Source organism: Talpa europaea, assembly GCF_964194135.1.
Source record: "Talpa europaea genome assembly, chromosome: 10".
Taxonomy (NCBI): domain Eukaryota; kingdom Metazoa; phylum Chordata; class Mammalia; order Eulipotyphla; family Talpidae; genus Talpa; species Talpa europaea.
Window position 1 is genome coordinate 32,192,735 of NC_140077.1, and position 15,171 is coordinate 32,207,905.

General features: G+C 46.7%; 1 protein-coding gene across 1 annotated transcript in view; it reads left to right on the plus strand.

Moving 5' to 3' along the window:
* GRID1 (glutamate ionotropic receptor delta type subunit 1) overlaps positions 1-15,171 on the plus strand; it is a gene marked incomplete at both ends in the record, with an annotated part of 601,422 nt that overhangs the window by 401,661 nt on the left and 184,590 nt on the right. Inside the window, 2 exons of the mRNA XM_084245065.1 lie at positions 7,210-7,371; positions 8,788-8,907. Coding sequence (XP_084101191.1) covers positions 7,210-7,371; positions 8,788-8,907 — 282 coding nt within the window. The remainder of the gene's footprint in view (positions 1-7,209; positions 7,372-8,787; positions 8,908-15,171) is intronic.

Sequence of the window (15,171 nt, forward strand, 5' to 3'; positions counted from 1 at the left end):
CCTCCTCATATCAGAGCTGGTTTACTTACCTCTGAAGACCTGGGTGGCACATTGACAACCATGTGGGGACACATGGTCACTGATGCCTTTGTCAGAGACAGTCACTCAGGTAGTCTGCCTGGGGACAACTTCTGATCGCAGGTGGCCACAAGTGCATTGGGAGTTTAGAGTGTGGGGGTGTGTACAAATGCTCCTCCCACCTATCCACCCCTCCCCTGAGAGCCCCTGTGGCCTCTGCTACCATCTGCTCCCTCTTTTGACTTGGCCGTGGTGCCCTCTCCTGGGACAGGTGGACCCGCAGCAGTTTGGCACAAGCCTCGCCTTGGGATAGACTTCTCAAGCCGTGAGATCTGGGTGTCAGCTTGTCCTCCCAGCTGGACCCTCTGCTGGCTGCTTGTCTGACTTTGCTGGATGAGCAGAGCCTGTCTGAGGAGCTGGTCAGAGGTCAGTTCCTGCTGCTTGCCTCTGTGAGGTCTCCCTGAACAGTCTACTTGGCTTGATTAATGATGGAGGGAAGAGAAAACTGGGCTTTTTAGAAGCCTGGAGGAAAGGCAGGCTTTGTTAATGAAAGCTTTTCCCCTGTCTCCTGCTTGGGTGTTGGGTGGATAATGGTCTGGCGGCGAGATGCAGCTGGCCAGTCTGGCTCTGACCCTGCCCTGCCATTCATCTTTCTTTCCTTTCAAGGATAATCCTTACCTTGATAATGTGGATGCACGGCAGCTCTCTGGTCCCTGGAGTATGACAGACAAGGCTGGAGCACCCTAATATGACTTGCTTAAATTCTTAGATTTATGACAAGAAATTGTGCACAGGAAGGCAGACAGCTGGCTACTGGGGAGCGCCATCGTCTTGCAGGCCTTTCCCTTCCAGTCTGATGCAGTGGGCACAGGTCTCAGCCTGCTGAGGTCCAGACAGGATTGGAAACGTGCAGCTCTCCAGAAAAGCTCAGCACATTTCATGGGACCTTATATTTTCATTAATGTTGCCCGTAATCCTGCTTCTAGGGACTCAGTAAATAAACAGATCATCTGGACTTCTGACAGGGCTGCTCCTATTCCACCCAGTGCCAACCCAGATGGGAAATCAGTGCCTTTTCTGGTTTCAGTAAGACAGCAAATCCACATCTCAGTGATGGCATGGCACACAGAGGGGGTCAGCTGGGGCATTTGCATTATATCTGCACAAACAGCCTCTTAAATTCTAAATCTGCCCCCCTTCCTTGTCTGTCCCACACTCCCTTTAGACTCCACCCTTTCCATTGTGCTGGTTCCCCTCCCCCCTTCCTAATAGCTCCCTCTGGTTCTTGACTCCAAAGTAAATTCTTATTTTCTCATGAAGATTACTTTAACAATCTTACTGGTAGCCTTTGCTCTTGCTGACACAAGGTATTTTCCTAAATACAATAAAGTTACTGATGTAATGGGGATTCTGGTGCTAATGCTTAAAAAATAAAATCAGTTTTCCTAGCCCCGGTCCTCGGTTGACTTCATGCTATCTGTCTTTAATTATCTGGCACCCAGGAGTGTCTGTCTGGGTCTCTCAAGAACTGCAAGCCCTAGACAGGGGCTCCTGCTTGAATTCTGTCTTCTGCCTCTCACAGTTGTGTTCTCATCTTTCTGATTTGCCTTCTGGGGACCCGCCCCTTTTATAGGTAATTGAGTTTGGAAATCAAGCCTTCTCGGTATTCTTCCATCTCATGGAAATGACAGTCCTGATTCTGATTGCAGAATGGACAGTTCCACATGGAATATACCCACCCAGGGCCCCCTGCCCTTCCCCAGCATGGCTTCTCCTCTGTGCCTCATATCCTAAGAGGCGATCTCTCTGCAGATACTTTGACATCTCTTTACATTGGTGTTTTTAGTCTAACAGAAGATTTAAGACTGCTCATTAAACATTCATTAGTTCCACAAACACCCATTAAACACATAGTTCCTGTGTAACACATGTCACAAATGTTTTCCTTCTTAATTCTCACAAGCTCTAAGGCTATTTTGTAGCAGGTTTCAGTTAGGGACAATGGCATATGGAAAGGCCCAGAGGCCCAGGAGAGTAAGGGAAGAATTCAGTGTGTGTGAGGCAAGGGATCAGAGGCAAGACATGTTGGGAGGTCAGTGTTGAGGAGGCCAGCAGCCAGGGTGCCGAGAGCCAGGATGTAGCCCATAGAGAGTGATGGTACTCTGTGCAGGACAGAGAGAGGGGGTGCTAAGGCTGGGAAACCATCTCCCTGGGGAGAAATGAGGACACTTGAGCTATACTGTGGCCATAACAGGTGACCATGTACAGAGGACATAAGGAACCTTCTTGGGACAGAACGCTTAAGCCTGGCCAGGGGATAGGCAATTGGTGGCTGATCTGTAGGCAATCTGTAGCCCACCGTTGCTGGGCTACAGTGTTATCCTGCTCCCTTCCCTGTTCCACTGTAGCCCCAGGGCGATCTCATTGTAGGATGGGTTGTACTAAGCTAAGCTAGCTGTTCAATGCAGATGACAGGACCTTGATAGCAGTGAACCAAGCCACCTGCCTTTCAGGAACCTGAGTCAGCATATTTTAAAGCCCCCTCCCAGCCCCCCCAATCTGGGTCTTCCTGTGTTAGCACATTTTATGGGACTCCCTATATGTAGGGAAAAGTCTTTCCCTCAAAGGGCAGTCCTGTGACACAGTTCAGACCCAGAAGACTGTGGCAGACATGACATTCCTTTTGGGGCCTGAGGGAGGTCAGAGATACATGCCCGAGTGAGTGATTTCATATGTACATGCAGGCTGCTCCTAGCTCAGTCTTCTAAGCTTCAAGCTGCAGAGACCAGATATGTCCTCTGCTCACCCTTGGAAAGCTTTTAGAGTCATTGGGGAGAGACAGTACTGGACACACAGGGTATCACCATCTGCATTTCACAGGGGGATAAATCAGTTTTCCCACTGCACCTCTCCAGCGCCACCCATCACATTTTATTTTATCTTCAGCAACCTAAGTCTAGTGCATTAAATGACTTGCTCAGCATCGCTCAGTAAGTAAATGCAGTAGAGATTCAATTTGCCCATTCAATATGCATTTCTAGAACTCTTGCTGTATTCACGCACTGCCTCAGATTGTAATGAATCCATATCTCTGGCTTGTCCCTCTAGGCCATTCACCTAATGTACACAAACAGTCAAGGAAGAGGAACTTGACATACATCCTTAGGGTGGCTAACTGGACCAGCTCTGTCCCCAAGGTCACAGGCTCCCCAGAAAGTCTTAGCACCCCACTCCTGGCTCTGGCTGTTGTCTGCTTCTGACTTGACTCCATCTCTGATCTGATTCCAGTCTTTTGCTTTGCATCCAGGTCTTTTCCTTTGCCATGCCTGTGGTCTCAATATTTGGGCCACTCTTTTGCTTCTCAGGTCTACCCTCATCCGAGATGCCTCTTTTTTGATTCCTTGCACTTTTGTGTTGCCGTGTTCCTAGGCCAGCTAGAGCTCTGGGATCCTACCCACCATCCACTGACCCATCCATATTGTCTGTCTGTCTTTTGCTAATGAATGCTGTGTTGTGTCTTACTAGAAATGTGAGGTAGAGAGGTAAGGACTCCTTTAAGCCAGGCTTCCTTCCTCTGACCCTGTTAGTCTGTTGCTGCATCTTGTGCTATTAGCCCTTCAAGACTCATGGTGAGCAAGTATTCATGCAGCTGGGAGCCTCTCCCCTTCTGCATTCTTCACTTGATTGTGCTGTTCAGCATGGCCCAGCCCTGATGGTCATCTGCCCCTACCCACCCTAAGGAAAGGCTTCTCCTAGGTTTGTTGGGACTTGGAAAGGACCCTAAGCAGAGGCTGCTTTTATACTACTTGCTTTTGGTCTTTACCCTCACAAATTCCTACTCTGGATAACCAGATCATGAGGATTGCACCGCTTCATTTGCATCCCTAGCTGTAAGCCTAGCAGGCCGCCTAAGTGAGGATGCTGAAGGTGGACAGCAGACCATGGAGCCACAGATCAGTGTGGAGTGTGAAACTCTACCTGAGGCAGTGTTTTACCAGTGGGGAAGGAGTGAGAGGAGGAGACAGAGACAGCTCCAAGTGAGGCTCAGGAAGACATTTTTGACTAGGCTATAAATGAGAAGCAAATTGTTTGAATAAAGGAGGTTTTCTCCCAAGTCAAAGTTGGAAGCAACAAATCTCTTTCCTGCTGTCTGTTTTCTATATGTTCTCTTTTTGTGAACCAAGATCAGTCTGTGCTTTCTTAGCAGGAAATCCACCTACTCATCCATTCATCCAGCCATCTACCACGCAGCCATCCACCAGGCATCCATCCATCAAGCATATATTGAGCACCAACCACATGTCTTAGTGGGTGCTGGGTACCAGGTTTTAGAGACAGTGAAACACACACATACATGCACACACACACAACACACACACACGTCCCTATCTAGAAAGAAGTATCACTCAAGCCTATTCTTTTGAACTGAGCTGTGTTCACCCCCCCTGCCAACACACTTGTGGCAGGCAAGGGCTCCCTTTGGCCTTTCTGAGTCACATCCTGTTTTTTCCTCTTCATTGCAGGCCTCTCTGTATTCATATATTTGTTAAGTACCTTAATTCATTGTGAATAGAAGCTGAGAGAAAAAGGGTAAAATGACTGGGTATTGGTTGAGGCCACGCTGGGTGGTGCCCCCTGTGTGTGTGAGCATATACGTGGGGGTGTAGCTCAGAGAGTCCTGTGGGGTTGTGTCACATCAGCGGTGAGTGGTGGCTGGGAGATCTATCAGTGTGCTGACAAGAGAAATCTTCACATCATCAAGGACTCTCAATTTGGATGTCTTCTGAAAAAAAAGATGAAAAATAAAGCCAAGCCAATTTTGAGTGGCTTCCATTCTCTTATAACAACATTTCCATTATGGGTTTGTATTTCAGAGGGGAAGTGGACATGTCAGAGACAATTTACAGTGAAGGGGCCCCTGAGAACTGGGGCTGACAAGAGGAGAAGGTAGGGTTGTCGTTCTCATGGAGGAAATGGAGGAAATGCTGCCTGAGGCTCAAGAGTGGGAGACACAGCTCTGCCATGGTGTTCCTTAGGACAGGGGTGAATCTCCAGAGGTGGGAACAACTTCTCTCTGTGGTCAAATAAGCCCTGTTCACTGCAGAGGCCTGAAGGAGGTCAGCTCACTCTGATCCGTGGCCCTTATGGAAATCAGCAGGCGACGGCCATCCTAGGTGCACTCTTGCCCCCTCAGACACAATCCCTGTCCATCCTCTACACACTTCTTATGCCTAGAGCCCCGCGAGATGACAGGCACATGGACCTTTGTGGCACATGTCCCTACACCCACAGTGACCACAGCAAGAGCATAGATTGAAGGCAAATGGGCCCCTGCAGGAATGGCGAGGGCACAGGGACACCCACAGAGGAAGCAGTGAGCCCTACTTGGACATGTCAAGGCAGAGGTGGCTTGGGGTGAGCATGAGTACCGGTCAGGCTTGCTGTATCAATGTGGCAGATATTTTTGATGACTTGCACCAGATCCCTTGGCCCACCTCTGACTTCAGTCCTTGAAGGAGGGTTCCCATCACACAGCTAGTGCCTGGGACTCTGCTTTGGGGCACCCAGGTCAAGAACTGTGAGGAAGGAAATTGCAGGCTGAGAAGGTGAGGAGGTGTTAGAGTTGTGAGTGCAGTTTGAGGGGCTGGGGGAGGGAAGACCAGGAGGCAGCAGGGGTTCTTCCTGCAGCCCAAGGATTTCATTTGATCTTCCCAGGAGTCCTTTGAGGCCAACATATTCTCCTATTTATATCCAGTGATTTTGTTTTTCTGAAATATTTTTGGCAGACACCTTGCTGTTTAGGTGTGCAGAGAGTCATCCCCTTGACCTACTTTGGCTGAGGGTTGTTTGTGCAACAGTTACCCATGAGGGGCCATAGACCTCCCCTAGGGTAGATGTTAACCTGTCCCCACCACTGCCTTCATCCTCCTGTGATGTCCCCAGGAAGGAACAGGTGGCGTGGAGGTGACACCTGAGAACAAGTCTGCCCTCCTCTCCGTGGAGGGGTCTTGGTTGATCCCTGAGAGCAGATGCTGGTGTTCAAGTGCATCAATATTGGAGTCTTTATTCATGGTCAGGAGGGTGAACCCAACCTGTGCCACCCCAGACTTCACCTCTGTGGTGGGGTTCTTCTCACTATAGTTCTGGCTTCCCCCTGGCAGCCATGTTCTCAAGGGCACTGTGATGGACTGTCTCCTCTATGAGCCAGTCTATTGTGGGGTAGCTCTGAGAGGCACACAGCTGCAGATCCAAAATGTATCCTCTGGTGGCAGCAATGTCACCACAGAGCTGGCTGCAGGCCTGACATCCAGAGTCTATTACCACAAGCATCACTCAGGCCACCAAGCACCCTTGGCCTATCCAGGAACCAAAGTGGGTTTTCTAGGGCATAGATCTGATTTCTAGGTACAGACCCTCCCTGAAGTCACTCTGCTCTTGCTCCTTAGCATAATTTGTAAAATTCCAAACACTCAATCCCTGATCCCTGCCTCCCTCTTAATCTTACTCCCTTTACTGTACCCTTGACACAGACCTTGAACTGTTTTCAGTCCCTGTAACTGAGAGATTGGCCAACTGTACCCATAGATCAAATCTAGTCACTGTCTACTTGTGTGAATGAAGTTTTACTGGCACATTCACTTATTTACATATTGTCTATGCTACTTTACCTCATAACAGCAGGGCTGAGCAGTTGCAAAAGAGACTGCAGTCCCTGCAAAGCCTAAAACCCTTTATTCTTTGTATGTTTACAGGAAGCCCTCATGGACTGCCCTAACTGGGCCTGTTCTTTGGCTCCTTCATGCCTTTGCAAATGCTAAGCCCTTCCTAGGGTGCTGTCTACCCTTTAGTCTGCTAATCCTTCTAAACAGCACTTTCTCCCCACCCTTCATTGTCTGAGTAGGATGTCCCCCTCTAACCCTGCATGCAATGATCTTTCTGATTCTCCTGTTGATATAGGGACCTGCCTCCCTCCCTAGTTCCTGAAGCAGGGTGAGGTCTTACTCCACTCAGGCTACTCATTCTACTCAGAAACTAGCTGGGTTTTTGAATGAACAACTGGCAAATAGAGGGTGTGGCATAGATATTGGACACTACTTAGCGTTGGCACCCTGGGTCACCCCAACCCTCTATGGTGTTTCCCCATATCTGAAATGCACAGTGAAAAGGGTTTCACTGCCTTTGTCTTCGCAGATCTCCAATCTCTATCTGTATGACAGTGTTTTGATGCTGGCCAACGCCTTCCACAGGAAGCTGGAGGACCGGAAGTGGCACAGCATGGCAAGCCTCAACTGTATACGCAAGTCTACCAAGCCATGGAATGGAGGGAGGTCCATGCTCGACACAATCAAAAAGGTATGTTGAAGACGTTCCCTCCTATGTCAGAAGTCAGGCCATTCCTCTCATGCCACTCTGCCCATGCCAGGCCGTGGTCTGACATTGAGCATTTTGTGCATTTGCCCCCCCAGGCTTCCTGCCTTGCCATGATTCCTTCCTAGCTTTTGAAGCTAAGTGAGCTTGAGTTCATGGCTGTGTGTTGTTATATTTGTCTCCGTTTTTTATATAAGGAGAATGGACTTCAGAGAAATTAAATAACTTGCCCAAAGTCAAAGAAAGTAAAAAATGGAGGCAATTGCCTAATTCACTTGTGCCAGAAGCCCTCCAAGCAGGCTGCCACCGTCCATCAGAGAGGTTGTCTCAGTCAGCAGTGCATGTGCTGATTAATGAGCACCTCGCATGTATGTGTGTGGGTGTGCGTGTGACACACATTCTGCACTTGTGATGTGTCCTGTGTGCTGTGGCAAGACACCAAGTTAGAAGGCTGGATTTGAAGTGAATTGGGTAAAACACAGAAGACTTGTTAGAGTGAATTGGCTTTTAGAGGCTTCAAAAGAGCATTTAGGGAAATCTATAGTGCTAGGAGTTTCTGTCACAATAAATCGTGCATGGTTTCAACAGTAGCAAAGTGTTCTGGTGTTGGTTTAAATCTGATGCAGCCTATGCCAGAGTCAGGCCCCCTCTTGGGCCAGCTCAGATTCTGGAACTCTTCTAGTTCCCACAGCATATGGGAGGTTAGGGCTGGATGAAACCCTGAGTCCATGTTCAAGGAGAGAAAGAGGCTCAACACAGGCTCACTCAGCCTCCATGCACTCCCTCTGCTGTCCACCACCGAACTGCCAGAGAGAGATGCAGACTTGCATGCCCACCACGTCCAGTCTGGCCAGACATCATAATTTGTGCACAAATTCAATCCTTGTGGGCGCAGCAACTCGGTTTTAATTAACTCCAGCCTGAGCAATGGGCGATGCCCAAGGTGACATAGGTGGCAAAACCAGGATCTGAGCTGGGGTTTTATTCTCTAGTGCTCATGCTCAGTTCCTTGCAAATCACTGCCATGTATCTGATAGGCCCCTGAGGTCCTGTGACTTCCCGCTTGGCTCAGGTTAAGCTGAGCTCCTGAAGCAGGTTGCAAGGGAAGATGGTAAGCTCCAAGAGGATGGAGACAAAAGCTGTCACTGTGATCCCATGGGCACAGGGCAGGTGCTCTAATCATAGTGTCTGCATGAAAGATAGGTGCAAGCCTTAGGAATTTTCCCTGTAAGCAATCGCCTGCTCCGAGGCCCTCAGACCGCCAGTGACATGTCATCACAGTCTACACATTGCTGCCTCAGACCTCAGTGGTCACTGAATGGTGACTATTTCCTTTTTCTTTCTTGCCTTTCGGATGCCCTACAGTGGCCAGTTTTTTACCACCCTCCCTCTTTCCTTTAGGGCCACATTACTGGCCTTACAGGGGTGATGGAGTTTCGGGAGGACAGCTCAAACCCCTATGTCCAGTTTGAAATCCTTGGCACAACTTACAGTGAGACCTTTGGCAAAGACATGCGTAAGGTAAGCCACAGGGCCCTGCCCACTCTCCTACTGCCTTGGAGCCACACGTCCTGTGCTTCAGCAGATGTTAACCAACATAGAAGTCCCCTCTCCGAGTCTTTCCATGCTGATGTTGCCATTGATGCAGGTGTTTATGGGGCTGGGTGGGGAGGAACTCAGACTTGCCAATAGGAAGTGCCACTAATACAGAACCAAGGCCAGCAGGGCCCCTGGCACCAATTAGGTCCTGCTGTTTGGACCTGGAGGAACAACTGTGTGACCTGGGAGTAGGCTGAAAGGGACAACAACAATTTCAGCTGGGAGCAGCTGAAATCAGTCCAGCCATGGAGATGGGTGTGACCGTGGCTGAGGTAGGAAATAGCAGTTGCAGCCAGAGTGTACCCCAGATTTAAAGATGAGATGATGCCCCCAAGGAGACTGAGAAGTGGTTGTGCTGGTATCCATGGGGAGAGAAGTGATAGGCAGATGAGCAACATAACTCAGGGTGAAATTTGGTCATTTTTTTGGTGCTAATGCAAGTGATAGGTCTGGGTCTTTTTCTGGTCAGTGATACCTTGTCTCTTCTTCCTCCTACGAGACAACATTAACCCACGGTGGAACCCCTAAACCTAAGGGAGGAGTCTGTGACATCAAGAGTCTAATAGAGGCCAATGTGGTAAACAAGAGGGTAGAATAATTATCCAACAAGGGTCCTCGATGTAGTCGCTGTGAGCCACACTGTGGAGACCAGGGTGGGGGTGTGGGGAACGGCAGAAGCTGGCTGCCGAGGGCCATCAGCCCAGCTGGCTTGGACGAACTCCCAGAAATGGCCTGCACAGGTGGCCCATGTGCTGTCGGGCCAAAGATGGTGGTGCTCATCAGGTTGAGGGGCCACAGGACTCACTCTAATTAGGAAAGCAGTAAAGCATTATCTGGTTGGCCTACACTCAGGCACAGGCTTGTGTCATCACACACAGGTACACACACACATGCACACACATTTCTGCACACTTGAGAGGAATATATCTCTACTAACGAGAGTGCCCAGGAGACGACAGACACAGTGGATGCTCAGCAGGGTGGGGTAAGCCTTGGCAAAGAGCCTTGTATTGGCCAAAGGAGGCAGAGGGGCTTACATGATATTGGGGTACTGAAAGGGTTATGTGACATTGGGATACTGAAAACCTGGCTTAGGGAATTCTTTGTGCCCCTGGAGAGCTGGGGTAGAAGGGTACATGTGGTTTTATGCAAAGTGTGAGAGTTGGAGAGCAGCTACAACACGGGGTGCTGGCTCCCTAGGGAAGGGTTGGGATGGCTGGAGGTCCATGTGTGATGTGGTGCTAGGGAACCTTCAGCCTATCCTATGACAGAGTCACAGTCTTAGAAATAAGAGGCTCAATAATTGGTTGTGAGGCAATGGCAATACTCAGGGTTTGGTGACAGTTTGGAAATCAGTTTGTGGCATCATGGAAGGGGTCAGTGTCTACGGAGTGATACCCTTAAGGGCCAGGGTATGACCTGCAGTGTTAAGGATGTCAGGGATGACTAATGAGGTCTTTTAGAGATGCCCAAAGTTCTGATGCTTGGCAGGTAGGTGGTCAGCACTGGTCTCAGCCATTATGACCACAACACATTATGACTTGTGCTGGGACTGCCGCATGGTAAAGGGGAAGCCAGCACAGGGAGCCCCTTCAGTGCCTGATATCAGAGGAACGTGGACTTAGCTGCCTGTGGAAGTGACCACTCATATCTGCCAGGTCCTTGCCTTCGTCCCTGGGCATTCCTCTGACATTAGTGGCAATAGGCCCTGCCTGCTGGCTCCTTTGCTGCCCATGCCTCCCTTCAGCTTCGGGCAAATGCTAAGGTCCTCACAACAGGTGGGAATGTTGGCTGACCCAGGCAGTCTGGCCACTTCAGGTGCCTGAAAGACCTGGAGGCACTGTCTTCCACTTCCTGTTTCAGGTGTCTGAGCCTTTCATGTTGCCACGGCAACACTCTTCCAATACCCTGAAGCCAATGGGAGCTGGAATCTCTCTGTGTAAGGAGCTTCTGAGCAGAGCGGGAGGCCTGACTATAATTGAGTTGGAAGGGAAGCTGATTTTCAAGTGGGCTTTATTTTAAAATGTATCCTTTTGTCATTTTAAAAATCTACCCTTAATAACTGCATATCCCAGTTGTTATCTGTTTGCCTGGCAGCTTATCACTGTTAAGGAGAAGTTGTCTGGAAAGCAAGGCATAGGATTTGCCATAGTAAATGTTTGTCATTTGGGCCCAAGGTTCTGGAAAGCTAGTTCTGGGCAGAGAGGAGACTGGGAGCGAGTGTCCAGGTCTATGGCTGCATTTGAAGGCAGGGCTGAGCTGTGGCTTCTGGTGGACGGTGGGGCTGTAAGCATTAGGGCTAGAAAGTTAAAGTGACCTGAAAATAAAGTCGAGTTTGGATAGCAGATATGAGGTCAAGGTTAAGGGTCTGGGGTATACCAAAGCACTGCAAATATCAGGTATCCAAAGGAGGGAAAGGGAACCGACCTCAACTGAACTTTCTGTGGCCACATCCCATTTGGTGCTGTTGGAGGAGTCAAGCAGACTGACTGCTAGATGTTGGCATGTTGGAGCAGGACAGGGGTTCCCTGAAAAATCTTAGTATGTGGCATGTATTCTGATATATATTGATCTTTATACACATGTGCTCACACATGCTCACACACACATTGGCATATTGATTTATAAACAATTACAGCAAACGTAGACACAAAACCAAAGCCAATTAATTCCTTTAAGATTTAAACCAAGAGTAATCTTTTAAATTAGGGAGCAAATGGCTGTTTTCTTAAAGTAACAACCCTGGAGGGAAATCTCAGGGAGGGTGAGTCACCCAGACATTTTAGATTAAGTGGCATCAAGAGATTGGTAGATTACTCAGCTCCTTCAGAGGATGGAAAGGGTGGGTGATCACCTTTCACTGCAGGGTGCTGGACAAATACTAATTAAATTATCTCATCCAGGAAGTGAGTTCATGTTGAGGGAGTGCTGGCTGGCTTAATCAGAGGCCTATGTCTCCAGTTTGCTGTGTAACTTCAGGCAAAATATTAATCATCTCTAAGTCTGGCTCAGAGATGTCTGGCATGAGGGGCCACCGAGCAACCCTGCCAGGGGCACACTTTGCTGGAAAGTCACCTCCGGCTCCCACAGGACGTGGCCCGACATTTACCCTGGGTTCTCATGCATGTTCCTATCAGAGTTCCACAAATTTCTACTTGGCTTCCTTTGTTCAGACAGAAGTCCCCAAGGAATGTCCCTGGACTTGTCCATGCAAATGTCCTTAGCTCATGACATGAGCTGAGATGGGATTTTTGAGGACACTCATAGGCAAGTTTCCAAAGCTGGGGATACGGGAAGCTGTGTAGTGGAGAGCACCAGCTGTAGACAAAGGTGGGCGGGCTTCATTCTCCCTTACTAGCTTAAGACATTTTTTCTGTCTCCTCTGTTAATTCTGATTCTTTGTAAAAGCTGGCTTTGAGCAGGAATCAAATAGCCCCCTTGATGTCATGTCCCCAGGAGGGCCTTGTGGCTGCTGATAATTCACCAAGTAATAAGCGCTCATCTTGTAGTGATTGCCGTGCCTTAGGACCCCAGCCCTCCCGGGGCTTGGAAGTACATCATTAATATTCTTGCCCAGATCTGCTACGCTGTGTTACAAATTGTCCCACATTTTCAGGGTTCAGAAGCTTTAAGCAGGGAGGCCAGGTGGGAAAGGCAGCAGCCTGTAGACAAGTACGGCTGCCTGCTAGAGTACAGGTGGACCCCTTTCCCTGGTGTCCTGGCAGCAGGGCCAGGAGCCAGCAGAGGGCTTAGTAATGAGAACCGGGAGGTGGGCGGTGCTGGGGTGGGAAGGATCCAGTCTGAGAATTGTGCAGCATCTCTATTAAGGAGCTCTGATGGAGATTCCCAGCTATGCACAGTGAGTCACAGAAGAGAAATAAACTCCAGTCTCTTCGTGGATTAGCATTCTTGCAGCGTATTTCCCAAGTAAAATGTCAACTGTTTTGAACTCGTGCAGAACCGCTTTTGATGGAGCTGAGAACCAAAATAAACACTGGTACTTCATCTGAGCAAAGGGATAAGGCAAAGATACAACGAAGTATTTCATTTTAAGTCACATTTAGTGCTTCGTTTTGAAGATAGCATCTATATGTGCTTGTTGAGGATAGAATGTTTAGAAAATACAGATAAATGAAAAGAAGAATATAAAAGTCAGCTACAATTTCTGAACCAACAAATAAATATTGTTAGCATTTCTGGTGCATTTTCTTTATTTTTTTTTCTCACTCTGAACATAGAGCTAGAGTTAGTGATATGTACATTTATCAAATCGCTTTTATTGTACATCTATTTATATTCAGACTTTCCCACTTAATACTATCATGGGGTTCTCTTCTCATTTAATTGTTTTGGTGACTATGATTTTTAAGGAATATACATTACTCAACTTACAGGAAAACATCATTTCTTTTCCTATATGATGAATGTTTTGGTATTGTTACCATATTATAGAATAATGTAATGAATATTGAGAATATATACAATTTTAATTACATCTATATTTTCTTATGTTAATTAAGAAGTAGAATTAACAAACCAAGAATAATATTTTTAAGATTTCTTGGTGTGCGTGATACATATTTTCAAATTTATTATAGAAAGATTTAATAATTTTTTTATCTACCGGTAGTAGATGGCGGTCTCTCTTACATGCTAGGCTCAAACAATTGATTGAAACATAGAATAAAATCTGTGGGATTGCTTCCCAGGTTCGAATCCTCACTTTGATTAGGTAATAAACCCTTCTTCTAATTATAAAAATATTGAGTAATATATTAAATAGTTTTGCTAATTTGGTAGCAGTATGAAAACGTAATCTGTAAAACTTGCATGTCTTGTGAGAGTGCCCATTTAAAAATATAATTATTGGTTATTTTGTGTTTCACATTTTATAATTTATACCTCAGGTTCTTTGCTTATTATACGTATTGGGAATATACTGGGGATTAAATTTTTCTTGTCAATTTATATAATCTCTTTTGGAAGGCAATTGATAGTTATTTGTGTCAAATATTTTGCTCTCACAAATTGTTTGCCTTTCAATTAAGAAAACATTTCCACACAGACACATTCAGAAATTTAAGTGTTTGTATATTTTTAGAAAGTCATACCCAATTTGCAAAGTTGACCATATTCATTCATATTCTGTTCTATTTTTGTGGTTTGATTTTATTTCAATGAAATCTGCTGTTGGGATTGATTTGGGATCAATTGTGATGTGACGACCTACCTTTTACAGTTTTTAATAATGTCTCCTACTACCATTTGGCCAATAACTTCTTTCCCCATTGACTTGAAGGTCACATTTATTATATGCGCTACTAAATTTTGCATATCTCCTCATTAACTTAAAAAAATTCTTAGACTCTTTTTTTAATCTCAGCTTAAATTAATTTCCTCTTTGTCCATTATTAGAATGTACTTGTCTCCAAGTAACAGAATGTTCGCCCAAGAGGATTAAACAATAAGGAAGACTTAGCTCACATAAAAGATACCAGGAGCTGAGGCTGCTCCAGGGTTGGCCATTCACAGGTGTTCAGGGCTTGGATCAAAGGCTGGGCCTGTTTTATCTTTCTATTTGGCTGTCCTCAGGGCATACTCTTTGCTCTCCTCACAGCCTGAGGATGGCTCTGGCACTTCCAACTGTCATACCCAGAAGGATAGCAGCAAGTGGGAGAAGAGGGTCATTTCCTTCCGTGTGCCTCCTTTTTATAAGTGAGGAGCCTTCTCCAGGAGCCAACACTGGCTGACCATTTTTATGTAATGATCACTTTGTTCTTATTGCAGTTGAAGTTTTCTACCTAAATACATAGGTGGCATTGACCTCTGACTTCTCTCTTCAGATGCTCCTGTTCAACTTGTGTTAGGCTTGTACTTCCTTCATAACATAGACAAGGAATTGCTCATTCTTTTCCAGGTGTCTGGACAGAATTCTTGAAAACTTGTAAAATTATTTGGGTTGATTGTTGGTCTTGGAGCTATTACTTTGTCAGCTTGGAAACTTTATTTCCTGGTTTCTACAGAGCTGTGAGTCATTTTTAGTAATCTACTTTTATAGAAAATATGTATATAGCTGTTCAAATTTGTTACTAAACCTCTGCATAGCATTTGCAAATAATGAAAAAATTCTATCTGTTGGAATATCTCTCTTTTCGTTCCTGTTATTGTGCATTTTTGTTGTTTCCC